Here is a 22616-nt window from a genome sequence, read left to right on the forward strand (position 1 = left end):
TGTCTAACATTTGAGGCCAGCCTTTCCACCAAATGTTATGTCTAAACTTGACTTGATCACTTTTATACCAATGACTTAATCTCAAGCACCAACTTACTCATTAATAGCAAGCATGACATGCTAACCAATGCTTAACCTTCTGAAAAAGCATATATTCTCCATCATTTTTTTTCTCTTTATCAGGTAAGTTTATGTGACAATTGATATTTATAAATACCACAGATCATTAGGTAAGAAAAGTGCAGACTCAAGATGACTTTACTCTATTACTCTCTTATCCAACACACCCTTACTCTCTTATTTCATACTCTTTCTTTTCACATATATTTCACTTCTTTTACATTTACTAACTTAAGTTTCCATGTTTTGATAGGGAACTTTTTTTTTTCCAGGTGAACACTAACTAAACAAGACCAAGACTAGACATCTTAACCCAAGACATGACCATGGAAAGCTCAAATCTAGTATGGATTTTTTCATGACTCCATCAATATACAATTAAAAAACTAAACTGTTAGTATCCCGATTACCTACAATTCTAAAACAATTGGGATTCCTTATGGTGCTTCTTTATTTATATAAATAGTAAAAAAAGTTAATATATTGTTTAATCTACATGATAATAACTTTGTGTCGTGGCTTTGTTGGTTAGTATTTGTATCTAAGCCTATGAGTTGCGGGTTTGAGAGCTAGGTGAGGTAATTTTTTCTTAAGACGACAAACTATTTGTCATTTTTGTTTTTTTTTTCCTTAGAAAAATAAGGTGTGGAAGACATGTTGTCCGCCCCTTTAATAAATACAAAAAATAAAGCAATGCTAGGTGCGAGGGCTTGACTTGCTATTAGCAAGCTAAGAGCTAAGCCTGATCATTTTTTATATATTTTGTTTTTTTTTTGCTTTGGTTTTTTTATTAACACTCTGAAAAAAAATTTATCAGATTCACATACCTTTTAGTTTGACATGATTTTTAAATATTATTATAAATTTCTATTTGAATTTTAATAATTTGTTTTCAATTATTATGTATAGTTTATGAAAATATAATACTAATAATAAATTGTTTATGAAAATTCTATTCAAATCATTTATTTATTCTTAGAATTTTTAAATATGTTTTGAACATAATTTTATCATGTTTATAATTTTTTTAACTTTCAATTATATATAAAATATGGATATACTATTTTGATACTTCTTGTTAATTTATTGTAAAAATCATAAAATATTTTTTTATCAAAGACAATAATTGCAGTTAAAAACCTTGTATTTGTAGAGATAAGTAAGATATCCATCAATAAAAATATTTATCTTGATAAAAAAAACATTTTAAAGTAAATATATTTTTAGATTTAATAACAAAACCAAAAAATTTCATAAGATTTAAACATTTTTTTTAGGGTCGGCATATAAATTGGTATATTCTATTTCTTAGAGATACTGATACATTATAACTAGATAAATAGAAATATACACAACCTTCCAGTTATGAACATCCTTTTTAGCAAATTATTTCAAGGAGTATTATATTTTTATATCATTTTGATATATTAATATTAAAAATAATTTTTAAAAAATAAAAATAATATTATTTTAATATATTTTTAAATAAAAATATTTTAAAAAATAAACATTTTCAAAACTCTCTTGTGATGTACATGGAATGTATGGAATTAAAATATAAAAAAAATCAAAATAAAAGGAAAGAAAGAAAGTTTTGTACAATATTGAAAAAGGATATGATGTTGAATTTATGAAAAAATAAATTGCATATTAAAAACCTAAATGAAAGTGATAAGTAATTTTCTACAATAAAGAAATATTAGAAAATTATTAATTAAACTGATCCGAATATAAATTCATGTCGAATAAAAAAAAGAAAATTATTAATTAATCTACTAATCAGTAAAAAAAAGAGAGAAAAGAATTAGCATTTTGTCCATTAAACAAAGCCCAGAAATATTTTTAATCAGCAAAGCGAGGTTGGTGGAGGAAGAAAAATCAGTAGAAATTAAAAAGAAAAAAAGCAGTAGGAAGAAGAAAACGATGGGAAGTTGGGATTCAGCACCAGCGGCGATCCTTGCAGTATGGGCGCTGCTTTCTTCCATTCACGCGTTGGACATAGATCACACGACTGAGTGAGCACAAATCTCTCTCTCTCTCTCTCTCTCTCTCTCTCAGATTCATTCTGTTTATGCATGTATTTTTATGAAATTAATATTGAATAATTATAAAATTTGGAGCAGAAACGGAGGCTTAGGGCGTAGAGTATTACTTAGTTTCAAAGAAACACCACACGGCACTAACCTTACCTTCGATTGCTCTCCTTCGGGTCCCTGTGTTCCCTGCGCCTACTCTGAGAAGGTTTATTAATATTCTCCTTTTTTTATTTTCTTTTCTTTTTCTAATGATAATATTAATAATAATTCCTTGAATTTTGTCACTTATTTTGGTATAATAATTGCGGTATTTAGTTTCTTAATTTGTTTCCCAATTGTTAAATTCCTTCGATTTGTTTATAATAATAATAATAATAATAATAATAATAATAATCACCACCACCACCACCACCACCACCACCACCACCACCATCATGTTGTTAAGATTTGAGGATTTGGCGGTATCTTGCACCATCATCATCATCATGTTGTTAAGATTTGAGGATTTGGTGGTATCTTGCTTTTCTTGTTTTGGTAGAGTGATGAAAAATATCGATGCAGCGAGACTGGCCATCGAATCCCTTTCAAATGTGTTGAAATTAATCATGATACAGAGAATGAAAAGGGGAAGCAGCATTCTCCAAATGGTCGATCTGCTGTTGAAATCTCTGATGATGTGAATCCTCATGTAATGTTGCAAGAGACCACTGCCTCAAATGAGGGTAGAACTTTACTGGATGATTCGTCTACAGCCAAGGGTGGATCACAGGCTTATATCACTTACAGAAGCTGTATATCAGTTAATACAGAGAAATTGTCAGTACTTGGTTTTGAGGTATGTCTGTGTCTTTTTAAATATCCTTTTTCTTTGTTGTTTATGTGATTGTGGCATGTGATAATGGAATCGTTGTTTGTTATCATTATATAGCTTTGGTACTAAATTCATGTAGGACAACTTTAGATGCATGTCCCCTAGAGGATTTGTCGCAAGTTACGGTTGATATAAGCGAATTTGGATATTAATATTGCTATCAATGGTAATCCAATGCTATTGTAACAATGAAGTAGGAGGAGAAGAAAATAATGTTTGGAGAAAAGAGAAGAGAAAGAACACTCAAGGTTGCAGCTCTGAAGCTAAACCAAATACTTGTAACTCCATTATCAAAGTTCTTTGATTATACAATATAGGAGCTCCTGTTATAGGCACCAAAGCATTAGTAGTCCAGAATTTAACAGGATATTGGAATTCAAATAAGAAAAGCTCATAGGCCTGGATGTTTGGTTTTATATTTTCCACCACTCAGAAGGTTTAAGTACTGGTACCAACAACAACAAATACATAATAGAATTCATTGAATTAATATTATAGTTGTCAAATAAACTATTATTCCTAAATTGTGTTAAGATTCCTAAGTAGACTACATTTACAGGAAAACTTGACTTCCGTCTGAAGTGTCAGGACCTGTGATAATCATATCATCTACATACAACAAAAGAATAATCGGTTCACTAGAAGAGTGACACGCAAAAAGAGCAGAATCATGTGGACTAGAAGAAAACCCATTCCTAGTAACTGCAGACTGATAACGTTCATACCAGGCACAAGGAGACTTGCCCATACCTGGCTGATAGTCCACATAAAAGGCAATTTCCAATACATTTCAGAATGCTTCGAGCGTGAACCCGATAGAGTGGACTTCTAGAGTAGTAAAGCACCGACTAACACCCCCCTTAAAGGCAAGAGAAGGAAAAAAAACAAGAAACTAGAAATGTTGTTAAGATTCCTAAATTTCCTAACTAGACTAGATTTACAAGGAAAACTAAAACATAGACAAATAAAAAATCAAATTAAGATAATTTATGCATCTCTTTTCCCTTGGCTGCATCACGGAGGTCCTTTGACTGTTCACTGTTTTGCCTCAATCCTTTAATTGCAAGAATGATGCAAATTGAAAATTCAAGAGGTTTGCTACTTGTTTGCTAAATTTCTGCCTCCTTTGTTTCGTCATACTTGTTTTGTCCTGGGTACCGCAATTTATATTTCACTTACTTAAACTGAGTTGAACATGCATTTATCATAAGACTAATGCGGTTCATCCTCCTGAATTTTATGGCTAATAAGAAGAATGATTAAATTCCAAATCTGTATGTAATTGGTTCAATTTGTTGATATGCTGGTCAATATAGATTTAGATCCAAAGGTTTCAAACTCTCACTAACTCGAGAGCAGTCCCAACCTTGCTGAGTGAGAATTAATTCGTCAAAGCCCTTAGGGGTTCGCTCGAGAAATTATTGCTAATGGTTATTGTTAATACTTAGTATTTTTCTTTTCTAAAGTATAGTGGTGCATGTTCTCAAGAGATGTGCTACTCAGTTAGCACTGCAGTCAGAATTTTGTCTGGGGAATATTGAGCCTCAAAATGGGAGCCTTGAGGTTTTGGTTAGTTAGGTTCTGTATGGGCAATGCTTCTTGTTGAGGTCACAACAAAATACCATCACAGGACTTCAATTCCTACTCTGAAGAAAGAAATGTCTTCTGATTTTTATATATTAGTAAGTTTGATGATTTTTTAAAGAAGACAGTTCAGAAAGAAAATATAGATATATATTCTCTGTATGGCATGCATACCATGTCTTTCTATCTGAGAATGGCAGTGAATGAAAAGTACAAAGTGTGCACGAGAGAATCAACTTTCTGAATAGATTCAAGGAGGTCCATATTTGAATGGAATGTTATGAGCCACAGCTTCATTGTCTAGTTTCTTTCTTTTTTGTATTTATTGTGTGAAAGTTGGCAAGAAGAATTGCAAGCACTCTGCTTATGTAGTATTCTAATGTTAGCCTTCATTCTTATGGTCTGAATCACTTTGGACAGGGGATTATTTTGTGTTTGCTACTCGCAAGTGGTTCAGTTGTGTACTTCCGAAGAAAGCAGACTGCTACTGTGGTGGCTGGAGCTGGAGCTGGAGCGGGGAGGATCCAGATGAATAGATTTGAACTCTGAAATTTTCTCGGGTTTCGTGGTTTTCTCCTCCACATCAAACCAGTTTTTAATGATATCTGAGGTTCAGAAGCTATTAGATTTTCATGTAGAAAAGGGTCAAGTGTTTATCATTTGCAGTTTTTGGCTCTAAAAATGTATTGTAGTGTAACGTTTTTCTGATTTGTAACCTCAACAAAGCCTATGAACACTTGACTAGGATGGTAAGAATGCAGAGGTTCCTTGTATATCATGAACGCATTAATGACTCATGCTTTCCTTAATGGCATCTGTCCCATCATCCCTTGGACTAGGACTATATTTATTTATAAATGCATACACCTACTGTTGAAAGTGAACAAGGACTCCGTCGAGCGTGAGTCAATTTTGTTGGAACATTACTATGTAGTTACTGGCCCTCTCTCAACCCTTTTCAAAGTAACTGTCATGTAGCATTCCCTGTCTCTGTTTTTTGAACGAAAGCCATGCAACATATTCTAGGCTTAAGCATCTCTTTTGCCTGTGGTTTTGTTTATAAATCAGAATAAAGTAAGCAGCATGCATTTTGCTCACAAAAACAAAACCTGCACACTAACTTGAATTTGTAAAATTACAGAACAAGATATACCATGTTATTGCTGCTTCCTTCTTCTGAGAATATACAAGACATAAGGCCATTGATGCCTTCTCAGTTTTTCTATGACTTGAGCATATCAACATCGCACCAGCATCAGCAGCAGCAGCACAAACTCCAACTAAAGAATGATGTTGTCGATCAACCTCACCTTAAACAACAAAAGCTCCTTTTTAAGACACATCTACAGTGATACAGCAACAAACAAGGATTCCAAACAGCTGGCAGGAATATGAAAATTACAAAAAATAATCAGGGGTCTTGCGAGTGGTGTCAGGTTCAATTTGCCGGGGTGCTGGATCAAATTGAAGGAAATTCTGGTCCATATTCTCTCCAATCTCTAGAATTGCAGCCATATTACCACAACGGTAGCAATAGTTTGGAGCACTAAATACAGTAACCACATTCTTTTCCTGAAGTAAAAATGAAAGACATTGATTTAATAACCAGCATGCTTCGTATAGAAAAAAAGCACATGGAAAGAAGAAACAAAGTTTGTCTTGTCCAGGTTTAGTCACCTGACACCAATTGTACCCTTCCATGACAAGCTGGTGAGCCCGTGAAATTAAAGTGAGTCCATTAGTATGGTTGAACAGATGAGCTATATCCTGTCCAAATGTATATCCAGCACCACGAGGAGATATTCCCCACCCACAACGATCATCTGGATCAGACCACAAGAGATCACACATTGGCCCTTCATGTGGAACCTACTTGTGCAGAGAATGACAAAGATGTGATTGTTTAACCAAAATCAACAGAAGAAAACTATAATCTAGCAAAGTTAAAAAGCTGTTGGCAATGCACTGAATAATGCACAAGTGTATAGCCCTAGAAAGAAGAAATGGCTGACACGATAGAATTGCAGTGCAATAGGGTAGAAGGGAATGCTGCTATCATTATTTTAATCCTTGACCAGAAAAGAAAATGCTAAAAATTAACAAATGTCATTGATATAACCAAGTTTTAGATGTAATAATAATTTTTATGATGGTTACTTTCCATGACTCCGAAAAAAATTGCATGAAGTTCCTATAACAGAGAAAAGGCCATCATGCTTGCTTGTATTGCCTTCAATTACTAACTGATTAGCACACCATAACCATTAAAAACTTAAAGTTCATATTCCAGCCTTGATAATGTTAGACTTTGAAGAATGAGAAGCAGCTACCCATACCTCTTGTATGCGGTCTAAAGCTCGGATGTTATCTAACGTATCAAGAGATGGTGAAAGTCCTCCATGCAAACAGAAGATCTACAACAAGAGATAGAAGCAGTAAGAAAGAAGCTGACAATTGATTACACGAAGCAAAAATCATGAAAACACTTATGACTCAAACCTGGCTCTCAATGAGGGCTGTAAGGGGTAGATAATCAAAAAGGTCAGTGAAAAACTTCCAGACATTAGCATTTCCATATTTTCTCAAGCACTCATCATAAAAGCCATACCTGAAAACAAATAGAAACAAAGCACATAAGTAATCAAAGTGAGTTAACAGAATGATTACCAGCATGTGTTTGCATATGCATGTGCAATTATGCCTGCATGTGAGAGAGAGAGGGGAGGGCTCAAGGTGATGCTAGCTAAGATGTTCTTTTGGAAGGGAAAAAACAAGTGGGTTTAATGTCTATAGTGCAAAGAACAGGTCTCAGACTACTGGAAATATTAGCAGCGTATACTTTTGGAAGGGAGGACAAGTGAACTTAAAGTTTGCTGAGTATGGTGGAGAAGAGACAACTGCAAAGGCTTCATCACTTAGTTGATTGTTGAGTAGCAAGTCCCCAGAATATCATCAAATGACATAATAAACCATTGCAACAACATTTTGTATCTGAAAAACAAAATCAGTCATCATCCTAGATCTGTGTAGCCTGCCTTATGACTTGAGACACGAAAATTGCTTTGCATAAAGATTCCAAATATATGTGGCTCCATAGCGTTTCCTTTTGAGTCAAGGAACAAAAAAATTTCTTCTTTACAGAAAGGTTTCAGATGAAACCAACTTATAACTGTATGAGCACACATCACCATAAAACAATCTAAGGACTCACAAGAATGGAACCCAAAAGCTCCACTAATGAGAAGGAGTTAACTTAACTCACAAGGCCGGGTACTATGAGAAGGAAGTGGTCTCCATATAGAGTATTACATCTTTATATCAGAGCAGCCAATAACACAATATTCTGTGCAGATATTTTATATTTACTACTGTATCATTATGACAGGAACTTCAAGACAAACAAAAAATCTAACAAAGAAAAACAGAAATGAAAGAAATATGCTCTTACTGAAGAATCATACAAAAATGGCTCATTGTGCTCTTTGAGCAGTATCAGAATTCATATTACTCAATCATAGGCAAGCTTCCATCAAGAAGGAAAAACAAAATCTTACACTTGAGTAATCTGCCTGCTCTCATGGTTTCCTCTAAGAATTGTAATTCTATCTCTATAACGAACTTTCAAGGCCACTAAGAGCGTGACCGTCTCCACTGAATAGTACCCACGATCTGCATTGATGTAATCGACAATATTAGAAAATGATTGTGTTGTAAGTGTAAAACATTGAAAGAATGCCAGAAACCATTCCCATTCAACATCCCATAAAAAGAAAATCTTAACAACGGAAGTGATTACTATATATAAAAAAAACCCCAAAACCTAACCACATACATAATGTGCAATGGTCAGTATTTCTATCATAAACTAATCATATCCCTAGCTCCATCAGCGGAAATTCAGCCCCGCCCGGATTTCGACCAAGCATACAACTTAGTTAACACAAATGCTAATGAAATTCAAGTCCTAACAGTCAAAATTTGCAGCTCAATCAGAAATGCATTCAATTTTGTTATCAGCAACACACACACACAGACCCAACAAAGAGATAATCGGTATCAATTAAAAATAGCCGTAAATCAATTTTAATAACATAAAAGAAAGAAAGAAAAAAAAAAAAAAAGGAAGAGAGACTGACCTACGTAATCTCCCATGAAGAGATAATTGGTATCAGGTGCATTCCCTCCTATCCTAAAGAGCTCGATGAGATCGTAGAACTGGCCGTGAATATCGCCACAAATGGTGACCGGACATTTGACAGGCTGCACGTTCCACTCCTCCACCAGAATCGCCCTCGCCTGATCGCACAGCGTCTTCACCTCCGCCTCTCCCAAAGGCTTGCACTCCATCAGCTGCTCGATCTGACGGTCCAGATCCCCGTGCGACGACGGCATCCTCTCTCTCTCTCTCAATCTTAATAACTAATATTTTTACAATAATAATAATAATAATAGTAATAGTAATAATAAAAATAATAATAATAGTAATAATAATAATAATTTCTTTAAAGTTTGGATGGATTTTTGATAGGGTTTCTAAAATAGAGTGGAGAGGAGCCTCTCTGTCCTTTATTTTCTCTTCTCCGTGAGCCGTGAGGTATGAGAATAATTATTTTTTAAAAAATAAATAAAAAATTATCTGTCGTTTTGTACTCCTACTAATAATAATTGTTATTGTTATTGGAAAATTAAAAAACAGAAAGAGAGAAAGAAAGAAGCAGCAGCAGCAGCAGGAAAGAAAAAGGAGAGGAGATCTGAAATGGAAATGAAATGAAAGTGAAATGCAAATGAAATTAGAGATTTTTCTTCTTTTTCCTAGTTTGTCGAAGAAATAAATTATTTTATAAGCAATGAGAAACTTGTTTTCTCCGGTGCTCCGCCGAGTCAAAATCACAAGGGCAGACACGTGTCGGTAAAGCTCCCCTTTTTTGAATCACCAACAACTACTGTTAGGAGGACGACGGAGAGGGGTGGGTGCTGAAATTATTTAATTTAATTTAATTAAAGGAGGCTTTGCACGTGGACTGTGTTTGCGGCCTTGTTCTTGATGAGTTTTAAGTCTTAACGAGTCAAGATTTTATTTATTTATTTATTCGGTCAAAAAGAATATCACAAAAATAAACTATATAATATATCATATAAAAAAAAATACTTAATATATCATTATTAGTTATATAAGAGAACCAATTCTGTGTAAAAATACTTGATTTGAAAAGAGCATTTAAATTCTAATAATCATCACTTAAGAGAGATTTATTGATAAATACTACATATATATTATCTTACCTTGAGAAACTTATACTTTCCAAAACTAAAAAGACTTCAACCGATTTTTATCCTGTATGACATTATAGAATATATCTCAATAATAAAATGTAAATTAAACTCTATATCTAATTAATAAATATACTAAAATATTAACATAATTCCTAATAAATATATTAATGTTTTTTATATTATATTTTTATTTATACATCACATAAAATCTTAAATATTATAGGATAAGCAACTTAAATCACACTAATCTATATACTACCTTAATAGAATTTTATTTTGACTAGTAGAATTCTCTAGAAAATATTAAAATTAGGTTACCAAAAGCCATTAATTGAAACATAATAAATAATTAAATTCAACAAATATTTTAATCGGACATTTTTTTTATAAGAGATTCTTGATTATTTTCTTATATTTTTTTAAACTTCTTTAGAGAATAATTATACATTTTGACATGCTCTACTAATATTTAAAATAACTTCCTAAAATTTGTTTCAATATCTGTTTGTCTTTTTTATGTTAAAAAAATCAACTCTTTGACATGAAATTTTATGTAAAAACTATAATATTAATTTTATTTTGTTTTACAACATCGTATCTGAATACTAATTTCTCTCATCTTACTATATAAGCTATTATCCATAGTTTTGAAACCCGATCCGGTTATTGACCCGGTCCAGTGATCGGGTCACGGGTCAGATAGGTTGACCCACCCAGGTCAACAAAAAAAAAAACACCTATATAAAACACATAACTAGTTACAATGCAACACTTACATAAACTAAATTTAAATTTTAAACCAACAACATAAATTTAATTCAATATCCAAAACACAAACCAAATATAAATTTTAAAATATTTAAAACAAAACATCCAACAACATAAATTCTAAAATGTTTAAAACAAGAGAACTGATGCATTACCCGAAGAAGCAATGCCCAATCAAGAACTGCGAATAGATAACAGCTTCATGATTTTCTAAAAAAATAATTATCAAGTTTTTTTTTTAATTTTAGAAACACCCTTATATGTTGGGATGCAAATTTAATAATTTCTTTTAAATACTAACTTTAATATTAAAATAAAAATTAAAAAAGGACAAATCTCTTTAATTACCGAAACCAATCTTTGAGTTAAAAATGGTTGTGAGCAGACGAGAAAATATCTAACTACTAGCCATTAAGAGAAAGAGAGAGAAGCCGCTTGTATAAAAAAAAATGGACGGTTGGAGGCGGTTTGCACGTGTAGAGGCAAGAATAAAAGGAGAAATAACAAAGGCATGGAGGGAAGTTGGTCTTTTCTGCATCAGTGCATCGTTCATTTTCGTCGTTTGACCTCTATGCATATATAAAAAAAATAGACCGGGTCTCAGCCGGGTTTACCCGGGTCGGCTGGGTCCCAGGTCAACCCGCCGGGTCAACTGGGTTTCATTAGGCCAACTCCCAGGCGGGTTTTTGCTTAGATCTGGATCGGTCCCATGCCCGGGTCGGCCGGGTCAACCCGTCGGGCCGGTCCGGGTTTCAATGACTTGCACTGTAATGTGAAGCCAAGCTAATTTTTTCTCAACGTAAAAAAAAGATGATTAGGTGACACTATTGTTTTTAAATAAGTAAGACAAATCCGAGACTCGGGTCATTGACTCGACTAGGTTCAAAAAGCTCGGTTAAATCAATAATATGATTAAAAAAACATGAGTGTCAGTAAATAAACCAAAATAAATAAATTACAATGATTAATTAAAAAAATAAACTATTGCCAATATTATTAAAAACATATTCCTCTAATATTCTTAAAATATTTTCATGATCTTATTTAATAATAAAATAAAAATCAAATGAGAATGAGATAACTTCAGAGAAAGAAAAACAATCGAATCTCAACTCCTAACAAATCAAATATTAAAGGATAAAATTGAAAAAAATAATAATTAAAAAAGAATAGAAAAACTGATCTAAGTCCACTTGAGTTAGCCATGCAAATTCATGATATGATCGTGAAACTGAGATAATCCTTTAGAAAACAAATTGAATAAAAATAAAAAGCTCAATTCTCAAACTAACCCAATATTGAAGGATAAAATTGAATTTTATTTTTGAAAAAAGGAAAGGAAAAAAAAAAAGAAGATCCGAGTCAACTTAGGTTAAACATCTAAACTTGCAACTTGGAACTTAAGATTGAGATAACCCTATCATAACCCAAATTTAGGTCCCAAAAATTGTTTTATATTTTGCTTTTTTTATTTAAAAATCCAAAAACAAAATCATAAATTCAAAATCCAAAAATATTTTTAGGACACAAATAGATGAGCTTTTGAGTTACAACATGTCAAAACACTAGAAAGATAATGCAATTGGAATATTGTTGACGAGATAAGATAAAGAAGGACTTGATTGAAAGAAAAGTAAGATTGAAAGTCAATTTGACCAAAATTAGAAGAATTAATCAAGTTCAAGGACTTACTTAAACTTCTAATGGGTTTAATTGACTTAATTAAGGACTTAATTGAAGAAAATTAAGTTTGAAAGTCAATTTGACCAAAATTGAAAGAATTAATTAGATTCAATGACTTAATTAAACTTTTAATGAGTTTAATTGACTTAATTAAAGCAAAAATAAGTTTGCAAATAAATTTGTCCAAAATTTGAAGAATTAATTAAGTTTAAAGATTTAATTAAACTTTTAATGGGTTCAATTGACTTAACTAAGGTCTTAATTTAAACAAAAATAAGTTTTCAAGTCATTTGGACAAAATTGAAAGAATTAATTAGGTTTAATGATTCAGACTTCTTGATCTCACAGTCAAGCAACCCACACACAAATGATTCAACTCTCGAAAAGCTAAGTAAATAAAGTTTGATAAGAGTGTGACACAAATATAACTTATACCTAGACACCGACACTATTAGAATTGAACCCCCACCCAACAAATAACAATTCATGAATGAGAAGTATATTGGATTGACACCACAAAGTTAGTTGCACTTCGATAAGTTGTTTTTAGTCCTTTAGAGAACCAAGAAAGAGAAAATATCTCACCCATACACCTAACAACAAGTTGCAACAAAACAAAGTAATTTTTTTTCAATAATCCGAACATGAATCACATCTGAACATAAGTGTTTTTATACTCACCTAATATGAAATAAACCTTAGTGGATCCCTTTTGTGAACATAAGTGTTTTTATACTCACCTAACATGAAACCCTAAGTGTTTAAGCCCAAAACATAAAATTGAAAATGAAATTAATAGGTCTGATGGCTGTCGCATAAATACAAATAAAATTAATATAAGATAGTATGATTTTCCCTAGTTTAGAAGTCATTAATGCCGAAATAAACTTTCTTGTAGTTGTAGGAGTGTTTTCCGCCCTTAAAGATCCCTTGTTAGCTAGGAAAACCTGATTTGATTTGGTCTGCAATGTTGCTGCCCATATGTTTCCTTGTTTAGCTTGGATTTCCTTGTAAGACTTGGACAAATAACAATGCAAATTTCCTCATTGAGTTTGCTGACCTGTAGTTTTCGCTTCTTAGCTAGGAGAATCAATTTATTTGACTTAATTAATCCTTCCTAATTTAGGAACTAGATCTAGCCGAAATTCCTTGCTTCATTAAGAGAATAATATGGAAAATAAGCCAAGTTAAGGCTAACTTAGGCCCGAACACATAAACCCTCTGTGGAACTCGGGTTGAGGCCTTCTTGGACTTGGATTAAAGATGAATTAGAGGTTGTCCATTGTACTTCTTAGGCGTCTTTTGCTCTTTTAGGTCCATCTTACTCCTATATGCTAAACTAGCTCATTCAATGCTTCTTTAAGTCTCTTAGCCCCAACCCTTGTAATCGGCCCACTTGGCTCCTTCAATGGGTCAATGGTGTGTCTAGGAGTGGTGTTGAGCTAGTCCTCATTATTCTCTCTATTAATTTAATATGCTATGTAAGTCTTTTAGCCCCAACCTTTGTAATCAGCCCGCTTGGCTCTTCCAATGGGTCAATGGTGTGTCTAGGAGTGGTGTTGAGTTAGTCCTTATTTTTCTCTCTATTAGTTGAATATGTCATGTAGCCAATCAGTTGGTTATACATGTCATTATTATATTCATATAAATACATATGTATTATTAATAAAAGCTTAATTTATTTTTAATATTCATATAATAGTATATTAATAAATCTAGAGAAAAAATAAAGTCTATGAGACAAAAATGCTTTGCAAATGAAATTATAAAGTTGTTATAATTATGGAATTCCTATTTCATCAAAGCATTGTTCCTAAAATGTTCCTAATCGATGCTCTCTTAAATACCAGACACTCATTAGAGCCGTAAAGACTAGTACATATTATGTTATTTCTTTTATGAAAGGAAACAATTGTTTTCATAAGCTGAGGTATAAAGGATACCTAGAACTAATATGTAGGTACTTGTCATAAGACATGTACACTGAATCGACCTGCATGAGAATTTAATATAGAGAGATCATCTATGTCTATGGAAAGGCTCACATGACGGTTGTATAAATGATCCTTAGACTTGAGATCACTAAGTCATCTTATATAGAGAATGTTATGCTTTGATCATGTTACATGTTATCTTAATCGAGATAACGAAAGGGTAGACATTGGGTATAACATAAACTATATAAAGATATTTGAGTGATCAAGAGAGGATTCATCACCCTAGGTAAATTAAGAAAAATGTTTCATCTATTCTAAAATAATATTAACTAAGAAATCATTGATCAATGTGGAATGAGATTTGAAAAGAGTTTTAAATCTTATTCAAATGATCAATGACTATTATGTAGAGAACAAACATGATTTAACTTGGAAGACATACTCCATGCTTTAATGTTAAATCAAAACATTATTGATGAAAAAATATTAATTGCACTGAGAAACCGGTCACTAAAAGGTTAAGTCATACCACTAATAACTGTTCTAATATTTGGGGGATTATAACATGTTGCTAGACGATACACCTAATCTTTAAATATAAAATATCAATTGTTGAATTAATAATAAATATCAATTGTTTAATTTATTTGATTGCATTTAATTATAATTATAATTTATATTTATATTTGGACCAACATATTAGGAACCTAATGGGTCACACATATTAAGAACCATTAGTCAGAAATTAAATTAGGATGATTTAATTAAGTATGACTTGATTAAAATATATTTTAGAAATTAAGGACTAGATTATAATTAATACATGAACTATATTTTTAGATCTAGAAAAATCACGTAAGAACTTGATTGAGTTAATTTCTAAAATTGTCTTGAATTAATATATGGATATTATTCAGGAGGCAAATTGATATTTTGTCAATTTATAGGGTTTTTCAGATTTTTCTATAAATAGTAAGCCATGCATCTTATTTTTTAAGTGAGGAGTAGTTGTCTGTTAGAAAGAAAAACTATGTAAACACAATATTAGAGATGATACTCTAAACAAAACAATCCCTCTCTCCTAAATAGGGATATAAGAGGTTTCTCAGGGGTGGTTCGTGTAGATTATCATTGGAGGCTGGACAATTGGACAACTTGTGATTTACGACAACCCAACATTTAAGAAATTATTCAAAGTTTAAGAAGATCAAATATTCAGGTAATGAATCCCTAAACAACTCTAGATCTATCTAAAGGGATCCTATGGACTTCCAAATAATTTTGTTTCATAGTTTCCGATGTATTTATGATATTCAGGAACCCAACACTCTCTTTCTCTTTAAAAGGATTCGATCGCGAATCTTCATCACCTACATCAAACATAGTAAGATCAAAAATATTAAATGTAACATTAACACCATATTTACCAGGCAAATCAACTTTATAAGCATTTTCATTGATACTCTTTATGATCTGAATGGCTCATCACCTACATCAAACAGAGTAAGATCAGAAATATTAAATGTAACATTAACACCATACTTACCAGGCAAATCAACTTTATAAGCATTTTCATTGATACTCTTTAGGATCTGAATGGCTCATCTCCTCGCGGATGTAACTTGGACTTCTTTTGAGTCAAACATCTCTTCTTACGCATATGCACCCAAACCCAATCACTAGGCTAAAATACAACTTGTTTGCACTCTTTGTTGGCTTTATTTGCATACTCACGGTTCCTCTTTCCAATCTATTATCGTACACTCTCATGGAGTGTCTTCATCACTTATGCTTTACGATTTCCATCTAAATTAACCCTTTCATCAATAGGCAAAGGAATCAAATCCATGAGAGTTAAAAGGTTAAACCCATAAACAATCTCAAATGGTGAAAACTCAGTAGTAGAATGCACATTTCAATTATATGCAAACTCTATAAATGACAAACAATATTCCCAATTCTTTAAGTTCTTTCGAATGATAGCACACAAAATTTGTGTTCAAGTCCTATTAACTACTTCAGTTTGGCCATCTGATTGGGGATGACATGTAGTTGAAAACAACAACTCAGTACCTAATTTTTCTTATAACACCAAAAAATAACTAAGAAAACTAACATCTTTATATATAAAAAAATTGCTTTACAGACCCCATGAAGTCGTACTATCTCCCTAAAAAACAAATCAACAATATTAGTTGCATAATTGATTTTATGACATAGTATAAAATGCACCATCTTTGAAAACCTATCAACTACTACAAAGATTTAGTCCCTACCCTGTTTTGACCTAGATAACCCTAATACAAAGTCCATTTAAATGTCTACCTATGGTCCCTTAGATACAAGTAAAGGGATATACAAGTCATGCGGTTGAATCCTAGACTTTGCTTTTCTATATGTTACGTATTTATCATATATGTGTTGCATATCCTTTTTCATTTTTGGCCAATAAAAATGCTTATGCAACACATCCAAAGTCTTAACAACACTAAAATACCCTATCAACCTGCCCTCATGTGCTTCACATACAAGCAATTCATGTATAAAATTCAATGGAACACATAAGCGATTTTTTTAACCATAAAGTCTATAGTGCTTTTCAAAGGTCAAAAACCTCATATGCATCATAAACAATAGCAAAATCATTATCATCCTTATACAATTATTTTATGTGTTCAAATCCTAGAAATCTAACATCTAAAGTAGATAAAAGAACATACTTATGTGAAAGTGCATCAACCACAATGTTTTCATTCCCTTGCTTATACTTGATCACATATGGAAATGTTTTAATAAATTCAACCCATTTGGTATGTCTCCTACTCAACTTACCTTGCCCTTTCAAGTGCTTCAATGACTCATGATGAGAATGTATCATGAACTCCTTAGGCCAAAGGTAATGTTGCACGTCTCCGATGTTCTCACCAAGGCATAAAGTTATTTCTTATATGTAGGGTAGATTAAAACTGTCCTATTAAGTTTCTCAGTTAAATATGAAATGGGCCTCATGTGCTACATTAACACAACTTTTATACCTATACCTATACCTAAAGCATCATCATATTCAACTTCAAAAGCTTATATAAAGTCTAGCAAAGCTAAAATAGGTGCAAAACACAATTTATCTTTCAACATGTTAAAAGCTTTATCCTGCTCATCATCCCATTTACATCCAATAGACTTTTCAACAATTCTAGTTAAAGGTGTTGTAATAATACTAAATTCCTTTACAAACCATCTATAAAAGCTAGCAAGTCCATGAAAACTCCTTATCACAGTCACAGATTTAGGTGTAGGCCAATTTGGATGACCTTAACTTTCCTCTCATCCATCTTGACACCCTATGCAGTTACTACATATCCAAGAAATATAATTTTCTCCACGCAAAAGGCACACTTATTAAGACTAGCATATAATTTTTTATTATGCAATACACTAAGCACACTACGTAAATGATCAAGATGCTCATTCAAGTTCTTGTTATAGATTAAGATGTCATCATAGTACACAACCACAAATCTACTTATAAATGCACACAAAACATAATTAATCAATCTCCATGCACATCCTTCAAGTTTCATCATTCTTAGACATAAGTAACACTAGCACAACAAAAGGGCTTATACTCTCATAAATGTACCCCTTCTTCATCAACTCATCTACTTACCTTTAAAGCTCCTTCATCTTCTCAGGATTTCTTTTATAGGCTAGTCGATTAGGAATCAAAGCTTCGGGCATAAGATTAATTTGATGTTCAATTCCCCTTAATGGTGGTAATCTGCTAGGAATGTCTTCAAGGAATACATCATCAAATTCTTGTAATAAAGAAATAGCCATATTAGAAACAACAGAATCAAGATCATTAATATTAAAGTAAGCCTCCTTATACACAAGTAAGATCATCAGCTTGTTAGTTAAAAACATAGATTTGATTTGATCTTTTTTTCCCCATATAAATTAGGTTGTTTCTTTAATTTTTCCACACTATTATCATGACACATGATTACTTTCTTCACTCCTCGGGTCTTACCTCCACTCTCAACTGGTTTAATTAGTGATTTAGAATGAGATGAATCTGATGGTCTACTCTTACCCATGTCCTTACTTGAGTTTTCTCTCTTCCCATCCTTACATTTCCTTTTCAACTTTAATTGATCATCGTATACTTGTTTAGAGATAAGGGTATAAGATTGATTGTTTTACCATCTTTTATAATAGTATATCTATTTCTAAATCCATTGTCACACCCGACATTGCGGCAATCTTTAAAAATTAAATTGCAAAAAAAAAAAAGATTTCTGACATCTTGTTCTTAGATGAGAAATGTCTTGTTTAAGGAGTCGCCACCTAGTACTATGGTTACTAGGAACCCTAACTGGTCAACATAGATTCTATGGTACGAGACTGGTTACTCAAAGAGAAGATATTATCACCCCTTAAGCGTTCTATCTAAAGTAGATTGCATTGGTGGTTTTATCCTAAATTGCTAAGGGTTTGTTGTATTATACTACCGATGGTCTGCTTGTAATATTCCTGACTCTAGTGATAGTGAATATTCAGATACGAATACTTCCAACTCTAGGGTTAGTAAATATTATGTAACACGAAAAAAATATGGTATTCCTGACTCTAGGGCCAGTAAATAAACAAGTAAAATTTGAATTGAAACCAAAGCATACATATTTTTTATTGTTATTTTTTTATATAAAAAAAGGTATGTATCACATACCAGATTCACATTTCATAATAAAAATCAACAAATCAAATATACAGTGGAATCGTAAAAAAAAATGCAAGGGACCTAAAAATAAATTCAAAAAGATCCATGAATTTTTTTGGAATTTTTTAATATTTAAAAAGGTCTTTTTGGTTGGATATCAAAATGAAGAGGGGTGAAATAAAAAGGGAAAAGCATAAGGATGTGTTTTGCCAAACACACCCTTGGCCCAAAACAAATTGGGCTTGAGTCCCATGCTTAGGCAGGCCACAACTAGTTTATGTTTTTTTTAGGCTGGATCTAGCCTAGCCATATTGGATGGGCTAGACCCAGCCGGCCCAGCCTAGTCATTGGCCCAAGCCAGTGACCCGACTGGGCAGTAGACACGTGTGCATGCATAATCAGTGAATTATTTGATGGTCAATGAACAGTAAGAGGTGAATTACCTATGTAATTATAATTGCAAAGGAAAGGAAGGAAATAAAGAACTTACATACCTGGAGCTGCTACTTGAAGATGAAGACGATGGTGATGAAGGGTTGGCCAGCTAATACTGTTTTCTCTTCCTCTATTTTTATCTATTCCTTCTCTGGTCTTCCTTCTCTCTCTCTATATTTTTTTTGTTATTTATCCATTTATATTCACTTTCTTCGTTCTTGTTTTTCGCCTGTTCGCTCTATCCCTATTTTTGCTTTCTCTGTTTTCTCTGTGTTTGTCTCTCCTAAAGACAATGACAATGTAGGGCTGGCTGGCTAATGCTACTCTCTCGTCTTTTGTTTCTTCTTGTTCTGTGTTTGTATTTTCTGTGTTTCTTTTTTTGTTCTTTTCTTTTCTATGTTTTTCTCCCTCCCTTCGTCTTTATGTTTTGGTCTTTATAGGGCAAGAGAATGCCCCTTCATCTCTCCTAGGATAGTGTGGAGATTGGCACGGTTCAGTCATGCTTGAGACAAAAAAGGGTACCCATTACTGGACCGTTAGTGGCACATTGTGGGAGAGAGATACTGGATAGAGACGTGACCATGATTTGCTATTATTTCCGCTGAATCGTTGAGATGAAGGAGATGAATAGTTTGTTTTGAAATGACGCTGTTTTCACCTGAAATGGAATTGATAATGAGCGTGGAATATGTTTTCCCATTGCTGATCTACATCATCTTCCTTAACTTGGACACTCAATACACGCTATGTAACCAAAGCCTCCCCCTCAACAGGATATGCAAGCTTCTCATCACTACAATTCTTTAAAAATGGCATCTCACCACTTTCAAATTTCTCACTTTCATATTCTATCTCCTCATTATCTATTGTAAGATTTTATGCAAGACTATTTTTTCTTTTTTTTTAGAAAAATAGTTGTTGTACTACTTAAATGTAGATTGTCTATTTTGGAAAGGACTATTATTATTTTTAGAGGAGACAAACAGATTGGAGGAATGTGGGGATTATGGTTTCCTATCAAATAAAAAGAAGAGAGAAAGAAAGAGAAAGGAGTGGCCAAAAAGAAGGAGAAAACTCTCACCCTTTTCTTCTATACCCGAAATTATATTTTCATCATTTTCTTTTCCTTAATTTTTTGATAGACATGAAGGCTAAATTATTTTTTTGGTTTAAATGATATAGAAACCTTCAGATTTCAAAAACTATGAAGATCTATTTTATCTTTTCTTTCCAGTTTATATGATGAGTATAAATGTTTTTCTATACTTATTTCTTATGATTGTTTAGTTCGATTATTAAAGCGGACTCTAAGTTATTATTCTAACCAATCTATTGCTAAATTTGTTATCAAAACTACAGTTGTGATATTTAAACTTGTGAAGCTACTTAGTTTAATAATTATGGCGGATCTATGTTGTTAATCTTAGAAAAAACATTCAATTAAATCTAATATAGACTGTAGAAAGTTATGTTGTCTAGATTTATCAACCTATCTAGTTCTTAAGGCTGCCATTGAATTAAATTACTAGTACGGACATTGTGGTTGTTTAATGGTTAATGTTAGTTACACTGTGGATTGGTTAACTAACTAATATTAAGGAAAGATAGATATTCATAATATAAATTGATGTATTGTTTCAATGATTAGTTTTGATTTCCGTAGGTGGACGTTTACTTGAGACTAAAGTTTTGCTCTTAATAAGTTTTGGTTTATTTAATTTAGTTTGATTACTTTATTTTGTTTACCATAGCATAGCCTAAATAACCTCAACCCCCCCAACTTTAATTCATCTAACATAAAGACCTGAACCAGATATTCCTCGTGGGATTAACCCCTTACTTGCTCTATACTATCTTCTTTGTTTAAGCTAGGATAATTAATTTATATGACCGTGACATCACAACGACATGTAATCAAGAAAGTTTTATAACCGTACTATTTTTTATGTATAATTATGTATCATTGTACTTGTAGATTTAATTGATGGATGGTGAGACTAAGACTATCTTTATGGTATTGTATAAAAAATATTACTCATTTTTCATGTACATGATTATTAGAAATGTACAAATTGCATTAAAAAGTTTGGGTTGTTAAAAATGACTTCTTGAAAGGTAAAGTTAAAAAGGATGTTGCACCTTCAGTACTGTCGAGTGAAAAAATGTATGATGAAATCACACAATATGAAGGCATTATATTTGGTTTTCATGCTAGTAAACAAAAGTTCTTTGGTTTTGGTGTGACCTGTAATTAGGTAAAATAGAATATTTTCGAGGAGCTTTCTTATTGGAAGACTAATGTCATCTGCTATAATTTGAATGCAATGCATATTGAGAAAAAAATGTGTTTAACAATATTTTTAACACGATCATAGACGTGAAAGGGAAAACAAAGGACAATATAAAAGCTAAAATGGATCTATCTTTGTATTGTAATTATGAGAATATAGAGTTGGTTAATGATGGGTTCTGTGTTGCAAAACCTAAAGCCACCTTCATACCAGACTCACAGCAGGGGTTTGTCTGACAGTGAAGGTCCTCTGGTTGACCATAGTAGTAAGAAAGGGAAGGCAATAACTGTTCCTATAACAACCTTGAAAGGTAGACTTCCAGCTGGATCTTTGGAAGGGGTAGTCACTAGGAATATGGGCAAGCGCAGCACCAATAAAGCATCAAGCAGTGGTAGGGAATCTCCTACCCCTCCCTCTTATAATGCTAATCTACTGTTGGAATGTCAGAGGTTTTAACAGCCCTCTGAAGTAACATGAGGTTGTAAGCCTCATGAAGAAACAACATATTGATGTATGTGGTCTTTTAGAAACTAAGCTTTTATCTTCTAAGCTGTGTCATATGTATAAGTTTCGGTTAAAACACTATAAACTTCTTTCTAATATTGATGTTGCTAGTAATGCAATAATCATAGTTTTGTGGAATCCTAATACTATTCATATTGATCTTATTTCAATGTCTGATCAAGGGATTCATGTTATTATTCATTGTCTCATTCACCATTTTAGTTTTGCTGCTACTTTTGTGTATGGCTTCAACATCATTACTACTAGGAGAGCCTTATGGGATGATTTGAGGAGGTGGAGTCCTAATTCTCCATGGCTAGTTCTTGGTGATTTCAACTCTATGCTCTCCTAGGAGGATAAAAACAATGGTGCACCTATTTCTAGCTATGAGGT

The 22616-nt window shown here is 32.6% G+C and overlaps 2 protein-coding genes across 2 annotated transcripts; one reads left to right on the top strand and one right to left on the bottom strand.

Annotated features, from left to right (window-relative positions):
- The first annotated feature begins 1926 nt into the window (after positions 1-1926).
- On the top strand, positions 1927-5420 carry LOC7492409 (uncharacterized). Its single transcript, XM_052456435.1, has 4 exons — positions 1927-2135; positions 2244-2361; positions 2695-2991; positions 5032-5420. The coding sequence occupies exons 1-4, from the start codon at positions 2044-2046 to the stop codon at positions 5158-5160; spliced, it is 636 nt and encodes a 211-aa protein (XP_052312395.1). The 5' UTR covers positions 1927-2043; the 3' UTR covers positions 5161-5420.
- A 279-nt stretch (positions 5421-5699) lies between these two features.
- LOC7492408 (serine/threonine-protein phosphatase PP2A catalytic subunit) lies at positions 5700-9403 on the bottom strand. Its single transcript, XM_024610596.2, has 7 exons — positions 8748-9403; positions 8166-8280; positions 7111-7219; positions 6948-7025; positions 6289-6480; positions 6014-6183; positions 5700-5921 (listed from the first exon to the last, which is right to left on the bottom strand). Exons 1-7 carry the CDS (start codon positions 9001-9003, stop codon positions 5918-5920), a joined length of 924 nt encoding a protein of 307 aa, XP_024466364.1. The 5' UTR covers positions 9004-9403; the 3' UTR covers positions 5700-5917.
- Positions 9404-22616: the final 13213 nt, after the last annotated feature.

Source organism: Populus trichocarpa, chromosome 10 (genome assembly GCF_000002775.5).
Source record: "Populus trichocarpa isolate Nisqually-1 chromosome 10, P.trichocarpa_v4.1, whole genome shotgun sequence".
In the NCBI taxonomy this organism is placed as follows: Eukaryota; Viridiplantae; Streptophyta; class Magnoliopsida; order Malpighiales; family Salicaceae; genus Populus; species Populus trichocarpa.

Excerpts from the sequence above, each read along its gene's own strand:
- LOC7492409 (XM_052456435.1), top strand. The coding sequence starts at position 2,044 with ATGGGAAGTTGGGATTCAGCACCAGCGGCGATCCTTGCAGTATGGGCG. Across the intron at positions 2,362-2,694 it reads CCTGCGCCTACTCTGAGAAG|AGTGATGAAAAATATCGATG; the intron begins GTTTATTAATAT and ends TTGTTTTGGTAG. Across the intron at positions 2,992-5,031 it reads TGTCAGTACTTGGTTTTGAG|GGGATTATTTTGTGTTTGCT; the intron begins GTATGTCTGTGT and ends CACTTTGGACAG.
- LOC7492408 (XM_024610596.2), bottom strand. The coding sequence starts at position 9,003 with ATGCCGTCGTCGCACGGGGATCTGGACCGTCAGATCGAGCAGCTGATG. Across the intron at positions 6,481-6,947 it reads CTTTAGACCGCATACAAGAG|GTTCCACATGAAGGGCCAAT; the intron begins GTATGGGTAGCT and ends CTGCACAAGTAG. Across the intron at positions 6,184-6,288 it reads AAGGGTACAATTGGTGTCAG|GAAAAGAATGTGGTTACTGT; the intron begins GTGACTAAACCT and ends TTTTTACTTCAG.